The 18,049-nt window shown below is 52.3% G+C and overlaps 1 protein-coding gene across 1 annotated transcript; it reads right to left on the bottom strand.

Annotated features, from left to right (window-relative positions):
* Positions 1-10,064: 10,064 nt before the first annotated feature.
* Positions 10,065-17,052, bottom strand: Ptges2 (prostaglandin E synthase 2). The gene is made up of 7 exons (XM_057754757.1): positions 16,747-17,052; positions 15,735-15,932; positions 12,875-12,933; positions 12,056-12,205; positions 11,566-11,766; positions 11,090-11,207; positions 10,065-10,641 (listed from the first exon to the last, which is right to left on the bottom strand). Exons 1-7 carry the CDS (start codon positions 17,020-17,022, stop codon positions 10,513-10,515), a joined length of 1,131 nt encoding a protein of 376 aa, XP_057610740.1. The 5' UTR covers positions 17,023-17,052; the 3' UTR covers positions 10,065-10,512.
* Between the last annotated feature and the right edge of the window lie 997 nt (positions 17,053-18,049).

Genomic DNA, 18,049 nt, shown 5'->3' with positions numbered 1-18,049 from the left:
ACTGCTTGGCCCTCATAGGTTAGAACATAGGTGGGTGGAGTAAGCAGAACAGAATGCTGGGAGGAAGAAGGAGTGAGCTCAGATGCCAATGCAGCTGCTCCCCAGAGCAGATGCAGGGCAGCTCCTCTCAGAGCCAGACACGATGAAGCTCCGACCCAGGATGGACGTAGGCTAGAATCTTCCCGGTAAGCGCACCTTGGGGTGCTACACACATGAATAGAAATGGGCCAAGCAGTGTTTAAATGAATACAGTTTGTGTGTTGTTATTTTGGGGCATAAGCTAGCCAGATGACCAGGAGCTGGGGTGGCAGGAACACAGCCCGCAGCTCCCCTCAACATGTCACCCAAAACTTTCCATCAAAGTGACAAGCCACAGGCTTGGAGGAACCAGTGTATTAAATCCTGTAACTCAAGATGTGGATCAAACTTTAAAAACAACACTTAGGGACTGAAGAGATGGCTCAGAAGGTAGGCTCAGCAGGCTGACTGGCCAGCTATTGAGCCTGATGCCCTGATTTCAATCCCTAGCACCCACTTGGTGGAGGGAACCAACTCCCACAAGTTGTCCTCTGGCCTCCACATTCACACCCACACACATAAACCCAAGGAACCAATTAATAAAAATGGTTACAGCCTAGAGAGATGACTTGGGGGCAAAGAGCACAAACCAGCACCTGTGTCAGGCAGCACTGCTCCCAAAAGGGCCAGACTCACAAGTGGTATACACCCACAAACTCATGTTACCTGAATTAAGAAAAAATTTTAATTAAAAAAAAAATCACTTAGCTGGGCATGGTGGTTCATGCCATTAGTTCCAGCACTTAGGAGGCAGAGGCAGGCAGATCTCTGAGCTCAAAGCCAGTGAGAAAAACCTGTCTCAGAAGGGGAAAAAGACACCCCACAGACTGATAAGATGGCTCATTAGGAAAGATACTTGCTGCCAAGCCCAAGGACCTGAGCCCTACGTGGTAGAGAACCGATTTCCTTAAGCTGTCCTGTGACCTTCACAGTAGACTGGTGCACACATGCACCCACACAAATACAACTTTGTTACAAATGATGTGTCACAAAGAAGGGGGCACAATAAAGGGCCCTGTTCTGTGAGTCGTCAGGAAAGACAGAGGTGCCAGCGTGCACACAAACAAGCATTAGAATGACTTTGAAGGAGCCACACACACACGCTTGCTGAGAATGTGGAGCAGCCAACTCAGATGCCCCAGCGGCAGAAAGGGCAAGTGTAAGCATTCCAGTGGAGCCCCCTTTGTTGACAGCTTGAGTGAAGGTAATCGGTGTCCCTTGTGGACCAGCAGATCTGTCCCCAAGTATGTACCTATCTCCCGCTGAGGGAAAACAAACCTGGGTAGCTTGTGCTGGCCCGGTGCACACCTTTAACCCCTGCACTAAGGAAGCAGAGACAGGTGGATCTCTGAGTTAGAGGCCAGCCTGGTCTACAGAGTGAGTTTCAGGACAGCCAGGGCTGTATAGTAAGACCTTGTCTCAAAAACAAAATTAGGGTATGGTGGTTTTGTCCTGCTATCCCAGCACCGGGAACCGTGTGTGTGTGTGTGTGTGTGTGTGTGTGTTGACCAGTTTATAGTAAGACCATCAAAATTCAAAAATATAGGTCTGGAGAGATGGCTCAGCGATTACAACACTGGCTGCTCTTCCACAAAACCAGTTCAATTTCTAGCACCCTCATGGCTGCTCACTATCATGTGGATTCAGGACATCCAACATCCTGTTCTGGCCTCCAGAGGTACCAGACATGCAAGATGATGAACAGGCGGGCCAAACACTCATACACATATAAATTTTTTTTTTTTCGAGACAGGGTTTCTCTGTGGCTTTGGAGCCTGTCCTGGAACTAGCTTTTGTAGACCAGGCTGGTCTCGAACTCACAGAGATCCGCCTGCCTCTGCCTCCCGAGTGCTGGGATTAAAGGCGTGCGCCACCACCGCCCGGCCACATATAAAATTTAAAAGATAGTAAAAACAATTTGGGGTGGGCACAGTGACAAATGCCTTTAATCCCAGCACTGAGGTAGGCAGATCTCTGTGAGTTCAAGGCCAGCCTGGTCTACAAAGTGAGTTCCAGGATAGCCAGGGCTATACAGAGAAAGCCTGTCTGGAAAAATCAAAAACAAGGGACTTGAGAGACAGCTCCTTGGTTAAAAGCACTGACTGCACAGGCAAGGTGCCAGGAAGCCATGAAGCTTGTCTTCAGCGTTCCCTCGCTCTGCCAGTACTGAACCTGTGTGCTGAGGAGGCCCGGAAACTGTCTTGACTCCAAGGCTCCACGCGTCAGAGTAGTGCCTAGTTGTTTGTTTTTCTTTTGTGTGCTTGCTGTGTGCTGTGTAACACAGAGCTGGCCTTGAACTCATAGCCCATCCTCCTTCCTCTTCCCAACTGCTGGGATTGTAGGCTTATACCACCAGTTTTCTTTTTCCATAACAAAAGCCTCTGAAATACTTTTTTTTTTTAAGACAGGGTTTCGCCGGGCGATGGTGGTGCATGCCTTTTTTAATCCCAGCACTCGGGAGGCAGAGGCAGGCGGATCTCTGTGGTTCGAGACCAACCTGGTCTACAGAGCTAGTTCCAGGACAGGCTCCAAAGCCACAGAGAAACCCTGTCCCTGTCTCGAAAAACCAAAAAAAAAAAAAAAAAAAAAAAAAAAAAAAAAAAAGACAGGGTTTCTCTGTAGCTTTGGAATCTGTCCTGGAACTCACTCTAGTTCAGGCTGGCCGTGAACTCACAATGGCCCACTTGTCTCTGCCTCCTGAATGCTGGGGTTAAAGGCTTGTGCCACCACTACCTGGATTCCTCTGAAACACTTTCAAGTTTCAGCCATAAAAACCTAACTGGGCCTCTTCCTACTCCCCCTGCAGCCAGCCCCACTGGCTGTGCAGGGCCCCGACACACACACAGCCTGGAGCCCTGTGATCAGCCTTCAGCACCTGAATTTCCCAATGGATGTGGTTTGCATTCTGTCTCTAGACTCAGTTCAGCCTCCTGGACAGAGGGAACCTTGCAGTTGTCTCTCTGACGCCCCCAGTCTTCCTCCAATGTCCTTGATGGCCCTGAGCACCAAGTGACCAGGCCATGTTGCTATGGGGATGGCAGGAAACAGCTCAGGGAGTCCAGCACACTCATGTGGGGTGTGCCCAGGTGTGGAACTGGGATGCACCACCAGTACATAGTGTCCTAGAACCTCAGGACGTCATCTTGTTTAGGAGTAGGATCTTTAAATATGGAGTCATTAGGACGAAACTGTCGTTGCAGTTTGGGGACCTTTCTCCACAGAAACCATAGCAACCAGTTGGTCAAGTGGGGGGAGTTCAGGCAAGAGTTTCATGGGACCTGGCTCCTGAGGAGGAAAAGAGGAGACCTTATGGCTGCCGTAGGTGGGTTAACAGCCCGGTGCCTAGCTCCTCACCTGGTCAGGCTGCCTCCGCTTCAGCAAGGACTCTGGAGTTCACTTGCCCTCTGTCCTCTGTGGTGGTTCCCAGTGTGTCAAGTTTATTCAAGATTAGAAGGGGGCCCCAAACCCAGCGATTAGCTATTATCCTTACAAGAATAAAAAGTGGCCCCGTGTAATCCTAGCCGAGTTAAGCTAAGCCAAGATATATATAGACCCTGCTTTAAATTTCATTGCAACATCTCTTTTGTGTGGTGTGTGGGTGTGTGGTTGTGTTTGTGTGCATGCGGGAGGTCAAAGGACAATGAGCCTGTTCTGTCTTTTCATACAAGGGTCCTGGGGATTACACGCAGGTCCTCAGGATTAAGAGCACTTTCCCTGCTAAGTCACCTCGATGACCTTGATACTCTAAAGAGGGAGGAGTTGGGACAGAGGTACTCAACTCTACGTGAAGAGGGTAAGTTAGGGGGCAATGGGTACTAGCTAAGAAATACCGAGGATCCTGCTGGCAGCCACCATTGGAGACCAGTGTGAGAATTAGTGTCTGTGGTTTTTGCCATCCAAGGTTCTGGGAATTGGCTAAGACACCAATACACCACTTATTTCAGGAATTTGTTACCAGGGTAACAGGTAAATCATCTCCTTACCTTTGGGTCCTGACTGATTGGCTCTCCCACCTGTTCAAGCCTTGTCCTCCAAGCCTTCCAGCTACTGAATCACTTTCAGGCATGCTTTCTCAGCCCCTCTGTCCTGCATGTTTGGATTTGACCTTGAGACCTCCGCTACCTGCCTGAGCCGGCCTTGTCTCCCTGCTCTGTTGCCTGCTGGCACAGGTCACCTCACTCATCATTCCACCCACTCTGGGCTGGGGGCTTTGTTTCCTGCCGCTGTCCGTGCCTAGAGCCCAGAACTGTTGGCACTCACGTGTGGTTTGGATTATATCGTCCCTGGATGGCCTTTGAATTGGCTTAGACAGTGAAGTAGGGCACTGTGGTATGGTCTTGGGCAAGGTCTGCATTGCCGAGTGTCTTTCTCCACTAGATGGACATGGGACCTTTCTTACAGCCCTGTAGGGACATACATGCCTCAGTTCATACAAAGGAGAAACTGACCTCATTTGCCATCGTGGCCTGTGCTCTGCTGTCCCCAATCCAGATTTCACCAGTCTGAGCGGACTGGAATGTAGGGGAAAGGTGGAAGGGAGGTACCTTCATGCTGGCACAGCTGCCCAGGTGGACCTTGGTCCTCACACCTAAGGACCAGCCAGCCCAGTGTGGCCCCTGTTGGTCCGGGCTAGCTGAGAAGAACTGCAGGAGGTGGAACAGGACTGAACCTGAAGCCAGAGAGAGCTGGAGATCGTCCAACTGGGCCCGCTGGACAGAGTCCACGAGCACAGGGTCAGACAGGAGAGCAGCCCAGCGAATGGACTCTTCTGTCCTTTTCTGTCGCTGTGAGCCCACCCTAGGGTCCTGGAGGGGTCTCTCTCTCTCACGACTCTTGCTGAGGCTGATGGGAGAGGAAGCGGATCTCATCAGCCTGTGGGGTGCCTGGCTCTCCCTAACTTCACAAATGGGGGACACAGGAGACCAAGCCCCTCACTCATTTCTCCCTCCTGACTACCCTATGTGTGGCCTCTGTGTTAGCATCAGGACCATTGTATCAGCAACCGCACTCTCAGTGACTCAGAGCATGCCAGTCTCTGGAGGCCTCAAGTCCAAAGTCAGTTCCGCTGACTGGAGTTAGGGTGTCAGCAGGTCTGGCTCCACCTGCAGGCTTCGGAACAATCTTCTAGCTTCTGGAGGCTTCTGTAGCCCTTGACTAGTGACCCTTTCTGACACCTCCAGCTGCCTGCTTCCACACAGAGGCGCATTCTGACTCTGACAGCATCTCCCTCTGTTTGCTGTAGCCAGGGTTGGCTTCACACTCACCTGGTAGAGGAGGAAGAAGCTGACCTTGAACCCCTAATCTTCCTGCCTCTACTTCGCAGTACGCCGGGACTGCAAGCTTGTGACACCACCTGGCTTTCTGTTTGCCTCTCTTGATTGCTTTTAGTGCCTGCCTAGACAACCTCCCCATCTCAAAATGGGCAGTTTGATCACACCTATAAATTCCCTTTACCACAGCTAGTGCAACAGGTTCTGGGAAAGGAGAGTCAGCTGGTCACACCGCTCCCCACCCGGCCACGGTTCCCTGCTGGTTGTGACCTTACATCAATAGCCCTAGCCCTCAGGAGGCTGTAACAGCAGGGTTTACAGGGGTTACGGGGTCCCAGGCCACTTGAACTATATACATTGAGTTCTAGAGCTGCCTGGAGTCCAGACAGACCCCATCTCTAAAAGCAAAAAGGTACTCATTTTCTGGTGCCACCAAACACCCTACCCATCAAGATCCTCTCTATTGTTTAAATACCGCAGAGGTAATGCCCAAGGAATGTGGCACACTGGAGTATCAGGCACTTGCTGGAACTGGCAAGAAAGAACAGCTTTATCCCAGAACAGTTTCTATGGAGAATAAGCATCCATTGTTCACCTAATCCCCAAGAAAATGTAATGGGTGGGGGAGATGGCTCAGTGGTTAGGAACACAGAACTGCTCTTGCAGAAGGCCCAGATTCAGTTCTTAGCTCCCAGGTCGGGCAGCTCACAAAGCCTCTAATTCCAGTCCAGGAGCAACGGATGCTTCTAGCCTCCTTGTGTGCGTGCATACACATGCGCCTGGACACATGCGCAGTACTTTAAAATAATTTTTCAAAAATATTTTTAAATGGAAATTTAACAAACAAAAGCAGGAAGCTAGAATGCTCCCTGTTGGTTCCCTCCCTGGCTAGCATGGAGGAGATATCTTGGTCTCAGGGTTCTCCCGTCCTACTTCCTATGTCCTTGACTCAATACCAGGAGCCATAGGGATGCCGTTCTGGGTTAGACAGCTCACCTCACAGATTACACCCATCACTCCTTCAGTACCAAGCGTGTACCACCTTCCAACACCTCTGGACCCCAGCCTCACCAACCCCACAGATGGTCACTGATCCCAGTTCACAGGAGGGATGAGGATTGCCCAAGGTCACAGCCAAGAGAGGACAGGGGCCCAAACTCCAGCCTCTGCCTCTGCCAAGACCACAGGTGAAGTGGTCTTGCACCTCTGTAATGCCAACACTTAGGAAGCTGGAGGAGGCTACAAGTTCAAGGTCAGGTTCCAGTCCAGCCTGAGCTTCAGACCTCAGGAGACTTAGTGTGAGCTGACATGACAAAGATCAGGCAGTGGTTCCTGTGTTAGCTCAGAGACCCCATGAAATATGATTTTTCTTACTCATCTCCAGACTCTTAAATGCTAAATCTCAGATGGGCTATTTGGATAATGAAGGTCACCTAACTAAAGCCAGAGTTGGCCACAATGTGGCTGCCACATGCTGTTTCCATCTCCTGCAGACTTCGAAGGTTCTCTAGGTGTTGCGGTTGGCTTTGGAGGCTCTCTAGGGCCTCCTGGTGGCACTGAGAGCATTGCAGGCTTCGGAGGCTCTCTAGTGCCTGCTGGTGGCATTGGGAGCATTGCAGGCTTTGGAGGCCCTCTAGTGCCTCCTGGTGGTACTGGGAGCTTTACAGGCTATGGAGGCTCTCTAGATTGTCCTGATGGTATTGGGAGCATTGCGGGCTTTGGAGGCCCTCTAGTGCTTCCTGGTGGGTGTGGGAAGCACATTGAAAGAAGTATGGTAGGGACTGGGGAGATGGCTCAGAGGTTAAGAGCACTGACTGCTCTTCCAGAGGTCCTGAGTTGAATTCCCAGCAACCACATGGTGACTCACAGCCATCTATAATGAGAGCTGGTGCCCTCTTCTGGCCTGCAAGCATACATGGATGGAATGTTGTATACATAACATAATAAATAAATCTAAAAAAATTATCTATAAAAAATGTTACTAATTAAAAAAAAAAGAAGTATTGTAGGAAGAAAGCTGGACCTAGGTGTTGTTTGTGGCAGCTTCAGTCACTCTCCAGGGTAGTCACAGGAAGCCGGTTTGGCTAGCACCGTGTGGAATGCAACATGTCTATGTCTGACAACTGAGACACAACCTGCCTGTCCCACCTCCTAAGTCAGATGACCTTCAGGGGGCGCTAAGGCTAGACACAACCAATGGGCAGGATCACTGGGCTATGGTATCCTAGTGAGAAGGTGGACATCTCACAGTATGGGTAGATCAGTGGCTTCCTTTGGGGAGACAGACAGAGAAGTGAGTCAACAGTGGACAGAGTCCTGAGAAGGGAACATGGGAGGTTGGAAGCAGGGACACAAAGGTGGAGAGATGGAGGCACAGAGAAATAGATGCAGGGATGGAGAGATAAAGGCATGAAGAGGTAAGAGGGATGTAGGGATAAGGGGATGGAGGGATGAAGGCATAGATTGTTGGGGACCCCCTTGCCTGCCGGAGTAAACAACTTGTTTTCCTGTGTTTGCAGCTGCTCTGAGCATGAGACAGGGAAATGGCGTCTGGTGGCTTGCAGTCAAGGTAACACAATAAAGCGGGCATTCTTGGCGTTCTTGTTTCAAGGATGGCCCATGTCTTTCAGGCCCCTTACCCGACTTGCAAACTGTCCCCGTAAGTTACAGGCATAGTGCCATAGTACACGTAGGACAGGCGCTACAGGACCATAGTCCACGTAGTAGCATGGACGTTACAGTAGATGATGGAGAGCTGCAGCAATGGGAAGACAGAGGACAGAGGGATGAAAGACCTTCACATTCCTATCACTGCAATGGGAAGACAGAGGACAGAGGGATGAAAGGCCTTCACATTCCTATCACTCACTGCAATATTTGCTGTTTCTTTTTGTTGTAGGTCCTCAGGGGTTCACAAGGTATAATCTGGACCAAGGTCCCTCAGACTTCAGGTGTGTCAAGTAACTGGAAACAGCTGTGGCTCTGGGGTCTCCATCACGTTCGGAGATGACCTCCATGTCACCTTGTGCCAGGAACACTGCCTCAAGTCCAAGTCCTCACTTCCTCCTGCAGCCCCAAATGCTGAGAATTGATACCCCAAAGGGCTAACGCTAGTAAGTGGGCCGTGGCATATCTGAACGGGTGCCCTGCACAGAGGAAGCAGTGTGGTATATACTAACCGCCGAGGTTGAAGGGCACAGAGGCAGAATAGCTTGGAAGCTCTTCCACACAGCTGTACAGGCCATCTCAGGTACTTACCTACATGATGCTGTTATAAGCATGGATTGGAGGGGACTACAGATGAGAAGCCCCAGGTTCCCAGCACCCACGCTGGGTGCTCACAACCATCTGCAGTTTTACTCCCAGTGGGTCCATTGCCCTCTTCTGGCCTCTGCAAGCACTAGGCATGCACATGGTGCAGACAAGCGCGCAAGCAGAACATTCACACACATTAAAGAATACATTAAGCTGGGTGGTAGTGGCACAAGCCTTTAATCCCTGCACTTGAGAGGCAGGGGCAGGCAGATTTCTGTGAGTTTGAGGCCAGCCTGGTGTACAGAGTGAATTTCAGGACAGCCTTGCCTCAAAAACAAAAAAAAAACAAAAGCAAACAAATGATGTGGGATTCCCCTCTGTATGCTGTGATTACCATCCATGAATAAAGAAAACTGGCTTGGCCTGATAGGGTAGAACAGAGCTGGGAGTGGGGGGAACTAAACTGAATGCTGGGAGGAAGAAGCCGGAATACGGAGAAGCCATGGAGCCAACATGGAGCCACTGCCAGAGACAGACATGCCGAAACTTTGCTGGTAAGCCACTGCCATGTGGCGATACAGATTAATGGAGATGGGTTAAATTAATATATAGGAGTTAGCTAATAAGAAACTAGAGCTAGCCAGGCGGTGGTGGCGCATGCCTTTAATCCCAGCACTCAGGAGGCAGAGGCAGGCGGATCTCTGTGAGTTCGAGACCAGCCTGGTCTACAAGAGCTAGTTCCAGGACAGGCTCCAAAACCACAGAGAAACCCTGTCTCGAAAAAAAAAAAGTGATTTAATTAATAGTTTCTGTGTGATTTTTGGGGGGGCTGAGCAGCCGGGAACCAACAAGTGCCCTTCACACAACTAACAAAATAAATTAAAACAAGCAAGAGCCTACAGACTCTGTCCCAGCCTCATCAAGCTCGGCATCCTGATGTGCACCTGACCTGCTCCAGTCCCCCACCTCCTCATCCCATGGCAACTTTGTTGGGGTTTGGTCTTATTTTGAGGCTGTCTCATATAATCCAGGCTCGTCTCAAGATCGCTGTATATAAGGAGACTTTGAACGGACCTCCCCGTTGTCCGCCAGGTATATTGCCACACCCTGCCTATGTGATAACACAGATGGAACCCAGGGATCTGTACGTGTTCAGTGAGTAACTCCACCAACAGAGCAGTCCAGGCTAAACTCTCGGTACTCCAGCCTCAGCCTTTTGTTTGCTGGGGTTACAGGAGTGCGCTACCAAACCGAATCCGCCCACAACTTTCTCAGAAGTAGGACTACCAGCTGGGGGTTTGGGGAGGAGTGTCACCGCACTAAGCTCTGTCCATGTTCAAGAGTCTGGTCACATTCAAGGGGTACCGCTAGCACAGCAGAGGCACCAGGGTTAATGCAACCTGCTCTGGCTTTCCTTGACTGACAGCCCCGGCAGCCCCTCCCACACAGACCAGATCTCAGAACAGTGACTGCCTGAGCGGAGCAGCAGACATCTCCTTTATTGGAAATATAATAGTCCCAGGGGTACCTGGGAAGAACTGGAACGAGGAAACAGGGCTTTCCCTAATGCAGACTGCCCTCCCCTGGTCCAGGGTGGGCGCCAGTCTGATCCTTGCTAACAGGGAGTCAAGGAGCCCGGGGGGAGCTGAAAAGGAATCCCAGCTGAGAGAGCAGGCCCCTGGAACTGGGCTGGAAGGCAGCCAGTCCTCTGCAACCCCTGACCTCGTTACCCTCGGAACAGCTGTGAGCTTGGGCCTTGTCTCCAGAGGCAAGGTCCCTAGTAATGTCCAGTAGAGGGCCAGGGGGCTGGGTGGGCCAGAAACAAAATGACTCTGCCCCCTACAGCATGGCCAGGGGCTGGTCAGGAGGTCTTGACCCCTCAGCGCTAGTCTCTGCAGCTGGGGAGGACTCAGTGCATTGATGTGGCTTCCTCAATGGCCCGCTCCATCCGTAGGTACCAAGGTTGGATGCGTGAGTGTCGCATCAGGTCATCGAAGGCCTCCAGCCCCTCCATCACTCGCAGCACACCATACACTGCCTAGGGAAGGAGCAAGAACAGTCATCGCACTGAGCCCACAGAGGCATCCAAATGGCCCGTCTGCTACCTGGTGTGTAAGATCTGAGGCACTATCTCAGCACCTGGTCAGACCCAGGCTATCTGGTTACAGGGCTGCGCAAGGACAGGGCTGAAAGCCAAGAAGGGCAGCGAGACTGCCAGGCGGAAACCTGGAGCCGTGCGGGCCACAACCGAGTCAGGAAACTAGACGGAGAGCTGAGGCCCTGCCCCTGCCACTCAGGCCCCTAGATCCTGCCCAGCCTGCAACGAGCCCCTTCCTGAGCCTTTCAGGTAAGAGAACCACAGAGGAGAAAAACAGACATAATTACTCTGGGGAGAAGGAAGCTGCAAAATGTAGGCCTTGCCTGGGTTTCCCTCCTGAGATCCCACTCCAAGGGGAGACCACTCTATCTACCACCATCATACCCACCAGGTCAGCAAGATTAGGCTTCTGGCCCCCCATGAATGGCCGGTCTTTGCCCACTGCGGTCACCCACTTGTTGGCTGCCTCATAGAGGTCTGCACGTACATCATCCTGCAGGTGGTGCCTGGGGAGAGACAGGGAGGCTGGTCAGGGAACTGGGGTGGTCCTAGGTGAGGGATGGTACCCACATCACGGAGCACCTGCCCCCAGCGAGTGATGCTGTGTGGCTCAAGACGAGGATGGAACCCTGACAAGGGGGCAGAAGTAAAGGGCTCAGGGCAGGACCGTGACTTCTGACCCCAAAGCCCGAGACAGGGACTCATCACACAGCTGGGTCCCAGGCCAGGCTTGCCTTCTCTAGGCCTCAGTTTCCCTCTCCCCTTCTGAAGGGTTTGATGGGATGCTACACAGACCGCCATGCCCAGACTGGGGGACAGCAGAACCCTGTTCCCTCCTGTGCATATACTTGCACGAGCCATCACCTGCTTTTGAGGCGCTTGCTGATGAGGTACATGGCCGCTGCACCCACATACTTCGCCATGGTGGCCTCCACAGCCCCAAACTTTCCCTCACGGACAATGTAGTCGAAGGAAGCCAGGGCTTCGGTGGGCGTCCGGTAGACGTTGGGGGAGATGAGGTGCACCAGCCAGTCATCTGCCCACTGCCGCCACTTCATCTCCTCCCTGCAGACACGGGACACAGAGCGTGTTGCAAAGGCGCGGCCCCAGCACTCATCTCCCACAAGGCTCCCCAGAGCAGTGGTTCTCAACACCCCGGATGCTATGGCGACCCCAACCCTAAAATTACTTCATTGCTACTTCCTAGCTGTTGTTTTGCTACTGTTACGAATCATAATACAAATATCTGTATCTGTATTATGTAGGATGTTTGAGCCCCAAAGGGGTCACGACACACAGGTTGAGAACCCACTGGTCCTTAACACTCCAACCCTCCTGCACCACAGCCACTCACGTCCTGGCTTCCTTCCCGCCATACATCCGCTGGGCCTCCTTCTCATCCAGCATGAGCCAGTACTTGTTGCAGAACTCGGTCACCTCCTTGCCCTGGTCGTTCATGGCCTTCATGGGTGGGTAATAGGTGACGACCTCTTCCAGGGACTGCCTTCAGGGAAAGGCCAGAGCTTCAGTCTGACTCAGTCCTCATGCCCCCTTGGCCTACCAACCCAGACCATCCCAGCCTGACTCAGCCACTCAGTGACCCAGCCCTGGGGCTAGAGCCATGACCCAACCGAGGAAGGGTCACTTACTTGCAGCAAAAGGGATTAGGTTAGACACGAGGAACACTGGTGTAGGAGTTCCTTCTGTCTATGTGTTGCTTTCATTGGATGAATATAGAAACTGCCTTGGCCTAGTTGATAGGACCGAACTTAGGTAGGCAGAGTAGACAGAACTGAATGCTGGGAAGAAGGGCAGAGTGACAGATGCCATGGAGCTCCTGCCTGAGACGGACACTGGTTAGAATCTTGCCTGTAAGCCACAGTCATGTGGCGATACACAGATTAACAAAAATGGGTTAAATTAAGATGTAAGAATTAGCCAATAAGAAGTTAGAGCTAATGGGCCAGGCAGTATTTAAATGAATGCAGTTTCTGTGTGATTATTTCGGGTGTAAGCTAGCAGGGCGGCCGGGAAAGAACAAAGGGACTGCTCTCCTTGTAACAGAACACTTTCCTGACAGAAGGATGAAGGCAGGCCTTGGTCTGTTCTAGAAGTACCTACAGCAGCCCCACTCTTAGATAAGACCCTGATGGGTATCCCAGGAGCGCCTTACCCTGATACCAGATGGGTCTTGAGAGCACTGATGATGACGGAGGAGTCGTTCAGTTGTTGCTGGAAGAGAAGAAATAACTGTCTTGTCTTGTGTTGTGTTGTGAACCCAGGGCCTCAGGCATGAGGGGCAAGAACTGTGTTACTGAGCCACGCCCCTTGCCCCAGAGACAGGTTTTGATCAGAGGCTCTGGCTAGCAGTTGGCAGGATCAGGCCCCGTAAACAGCAGCATTGTCAAAAACAAACAAACAAACAACAAAAAATAACAGGAGCGCCCAAGGTATCTGGTCCTTGAAACTGGGCCCTGCTGAGAGCCATCATAGCTCACCCCAAAACCCTGGCCCTGAGCTCACTGCCACTCACCCTTGGGCCCTCGTTCTGAGTAAGGGTGACCAGATATGGCTACTAGGGACACATGACTGGGAGAGCCACGGCTTCTTGGCACCAGGGGCAGGACAGGACCCAGAGGCTACATACAGGGTACCAAGCCTAGCGGCAGGATTTTATCCTTACCGTCCCTATAGCCCAGGGTCTGGGCTCCTGGAGAATAATCAAGAAGTCAGCCCAATGCCTCGCATGGTCTCTAGCTTTCCATCTGGCACATGAAAGACAGCTAGTTCTAGGCCAGTCAGCACTACAGAATAAGACCTTGTCTCAAAACCAAAAAACCACCACCAACAACAAAAACCCTCTACTACACCTGCACACACACACTAAATATGTAAATAAAAAAATGTAATTTAAAGAAAAAAATCTGGGGGGGCTGGAGAGATGGCTCAGAGGTTAAGAGCACTGCCTGCTCTTCCAAAGGTCCTGAGTTCAATTACCACCACATGGTGGCTCACAACCATCTATAATGGGGTCTGGTGCCCTCTTCTGGCCTGCAGGCATACACACAGACAGAATATTGTATACATAATAAATAAATAAATAAATAAATAAATAAATAAATAAATAAATAAAAGAAAAAAATCTGGGAGGATAAGGTCTCCCTACATAGCCCAGGGTGGCCGGGACTCACAGAGACCTGCCACTTCCGCCTCCTCAAAAGCAGAGAGTCAAGGTGTGCACCACCAAGCCTTCTGGTGGGGGTTTGCTTGCTTGCTTCCTGCTGGGTTTTGTGTGTGTGTGTGTGTGTGACCGTAGTTAGCAGGAATTGTTCTCCCCCTTGAGTTCTGGGGATTGAACTCAGGTTGTCAGGTTTGGCAGCCAGCAACTTTACCCAAAGCCATCTTTGTAAAAAATATTAACAGGAGCTGGAGAGGTGGCTCAGCAGTTCAGAGCACTGCCTGCTCTTCCAGAGGTCCTGAGTTCAACTCCCAGCAACCACATGATGGCTCACAACCATCTGTAATGAGATCTGGTGCCCTCTTCTGGCCTGTAGGCATACATGCAGAGAGAACACTATACATTACAAATTTAAAAAAATAAACTTATTTATTTTGTTAAATAAAAAAAATCTAATGCTGGGCAGTGGTGGTGCATGCCTTTAATCCCAGCACTCGGGAGGCAGAGACAGGTGGATCTTTGTGAGTTCGAGACCAACCTGGTCTATAAGAGCTAGTTCCAGCCAGTCGATGGTGGCGCACGCCTTTAATCCCAGCACTCGGGAGGCAGAGGCAGGCGGATCTCTGTGAGTTCGAGACCAGCCAGGTCTACAGAGCTAGTTCCAGGACAGGCTCCAAAACCTGTCTCGAAAAACAAAACAAAACAAAACAAAAAAACAAACAAACAAAAAGAGCTAGTTCCAGGACAGGCTCCAAAGCTACAGAGAAACCCTGTCTCAAAAAACCAAATAAATAAATAAAATAAAAAAAAATAAACAAGCTGGACACAATGACACAGCACTAGGGAGGCACAGGCAGGTGGAGCTCTGTGAGTTCAAGACTACTCTGGTCTACACAGATAGTTCCAGGACAGCTAGGGCTATACAGTGAGACCCTGCCCCCCCAAACCAAAACAAATGTACAAATAAACAAACCCTACATCTTGGCATGGTGGCATGCCTATAATCCTAGCACTCAAAAGAAAGACGGATACTGAGTTTTGGGTCAACTCAGGCTATATAACAAGATTCTATCCAAAAGAAAAAAGGCCACCCCATAGGTTAAAGTCACGAAGTCACAGGCAACTGAGCTGGCTATCTTCTGTCAACTTGACAAGCTAGAGTTATATGAAAGGAGGGAACCTCAGTTGAGACAAGGCCTCCATAAAAAGATCCAGCTGTAAAGGCCTTTTCTTAATTAGACTGACAGCGGAAGGCCCAGTCCATTGTGGGCGGGGCCATCCCTAGGCTGGTGGTCCTGGGTTCTACAAGAAAACAGGCTGAGCAAGCCATGAGGAACAAGCTAGAAAGCAGCACCCGTCCATGCTCCCGCCTCCAGGTTCCTGCCCTATTTGAGTTCCTGCCCTCATTGCTTCTGATGATATGGAACAATGAGTGACGTAACCCTTTCCTCTCCAACTTGCTTTTTGGTCATGGTGCTTCATCGCAGCAACAGAAACGGAGTGGAAGAACCGCACCTCAGACCCAGACCACCCCAGCTGCAAACCAGTTAGTGCAACTTTAAATGCAGCCCCACCTGGTCCCCCAAGACCTGGCTAACAGGGAAAGAGAAGGCTCTATGCTGCCTTGAGTTTTGATGTTGCGACTACATCCTGCTACTTTACCTGCCTCAAGGGCTCAGGGATCCATCGGAGCAGCCGCCACTACAGGCATGCACCACCCAGGCCACACTTACGACCCTTTCTCTACCCCAGCTCTTTTCCCTATGCTCAGTGGAGACCAGGGAGCTCTTTTAGATTTAGGGAGACTCCTAGACAGCCTGGGACAGAAAAGAGGCATGGGATCCCCAGGGCTCACCGAGCTGTCTCCTTCCTGGGCCACCAGGATGGGCACCTTCCTGTAGGAGGAGAACTTGATCTCAGTCCTTCTGACAGGGTTCACCTCCACTACCTGATAGGGCAGGGAGTGGAAATCCAGGAAGGCACGGACTTTGCTGCAGAAGGGGCATGTCTTGTACTGGTACAGGGTCAGCTGCAGGTGACTGGACGGGGACAGCTGGAGGAGAGAAAAAGACGGGTAACACCTGGAGTCCCAGAGCACCGCGCCCCCCAAGCAAACCTTTCTCCATGGAGTCCCCTTCTAAGCTGACCCTGACAACACACAAATGGGGAAAAGCAGGGAGAATGGACGGCGTGGGCAAGGAGCTCAGGGGGTGATAGTACAACTCAGTGCCCGGCTGGTATACCACAGGGCCAGGACTAAGGCTCACCCCCCACTCCTCCAGCCCTCTCTAGGGAAGGAGCAGAGCTGACCAAGCAGCTACAATGACCTGAAGCGAGGTCTACCTCGGATGTACAGAAATGCAGGGAGACTATATGCGGCTCCTCCACAGTGAAGCCTTCAGGTGTACTTGCTACAGATGCAGCCCACCCGCCTCAATTTCAAATGGAGATCGGATGGACAGAGAAGAGAGCTGCGAGCCAACAGCTCTCTTTACAGTTCTAGCGTCCGGGAATAGGCCATGGGAGGTAGGGGTGGAGGCTCTGCAACTCGAAAAGTCCACAGGGGCGGCTGAGCTACCGCAGCCGGGGACACACCTCCAGTTCTGGGTCTGGAGTCCGGCTCATTCAGTCCACAAAGACTACTCGCGGCACTGCGCACTCAAAACACAGTAGAGACCACATGAGAGACATACAGCTCTAGGTAATGGGCATCAGTACGAACCTCCTCGGACTCCCACGGCCAAGACACTCGCCCAAGGTCACGAGCGGGCAAAAGAGGCCACTTCTGACCCTGAGGCTTCTCAAGAGTTCCAAGTTCGGGGCTGACGCCGGCTCCCCGTCCGTAGCCCGTGCCAGCCAAGCCTTACCTGTGCGGCCGAGCGCTCGGCGCGGAGGTCCTGGGAGCGCAGGTGCCACCGCACGGTGTGGTACAGCCCCAGCGCGCCGCCCAGGGCCAGCGCCGCCGCCCCCAGCAACCGCGGGTTCCCCTTGCGGACCGCGGGGCCCGGGCTCCCTGCCGCCGCCCTGGTGAAGCCGGCCCACCTCTGCGCCGAGATTGGCGGCCAGGGTCGTGTGTGCGACCCCTCCGTCAGGGCGCACCGGCTCAAGCCAAGAACCCACGCAAAGCGCGCAGCCCGGGCCATGGTCGCTCTGCCGGAGCTGCGGGCGGGCGCGCGAAACCAAAACCACTAAGGCTCTAGGGGGCCTTAAAGGGACAGGACTCCCAGCCGGGAGTGTTGCCGAGGGTGACGATGACGCCGAGCAGGGATTAGAGGCTGTGCAGAGACTGGGAGCCCACGCCCTTCTGAGAGGCAGAAGCACACCCCAGGAGGTTTAGAAGTGGCTCAACGTTTCTGTCTTTTGGGAGTGCAGCGGTGACATGTGATTTGCGGTCGGTTGTTTCCACACCCGCGCATCTATTCAATTTGAAAAGAGTTTCACGGGAAACGTCGGTCTTCCGACGCATGCTCGCTCTGGAGGAGGAGGCCAGATGTTGTGGGTGGCTGCAGCATTTCGGATTCTTTCTGCCCTCCCGCAATGCTATACCATTCTGCTATGATCAGAACCATAAACTTTTCTCAGTCATGGCGGGGGCCTTGGAAACCACGTGCCTCGGAAATGGCCCACGCTGCGGGGCCGGCTCGCCCACCCGAAGACCCCCAAGCGTTGACTGGGACCGAGTGAAGGTCTCAGGACGCCCCAGGCCTTTGCCGAGCTCGCTGTCCTAACCGCGCCCCAGATCCCCACCACCAGGGCTTCTCCGCGGGCAGCCCCGAGGTGGCCCCGCCCCGAGGTCGAAAGAAGGCGGGGCTCCAAGGTGGGTGCGGTATCTGGAGGCGGGGTTCGTTGGTCGGCGGGGTAAAGGAGATGCGAGGGCTTCTGGGGCGTCCTGGGTTCGATCCTTCTCCTGGACCTGGAAGCGCCGGAGCCCACGATATCCAGCCGGGCCAGGCGAACGAAAAAGGCCCAGTGGCTCCAACGTGCTTAACTTTTCTGTGACTACCTAGCTGGGAAGAGAATAATGGCCTTAGAAGGCACCGAGGTTCCCAGCTCAAATCCTCCCTCTGACTGGGGCTGGAGTTGTCCTGGAGCAGTCCCGGGACCAGACAGAAGGGCATCAGGGAACAAATCCCTGGAAACTGCTCTAGAGAACTGTGGCTACCATTTTTG

This window comes from Chionomys nivalis, chromosome 22 (assembly GCF_950005125.1).
Source record: "Chionomys nivalis chromosome 22, mChiNiv1.1, whole genome shotgun sequence".
Lineage (NCBI taxonomy): Eukaryota > Metazoa > Chordata > Mammalia > Rodentia > Cricetidae > Chionomys > Chionomys nivalis.
This window is presented reverse-complemented; position numbering and strand designations above follow the sequence as displayed.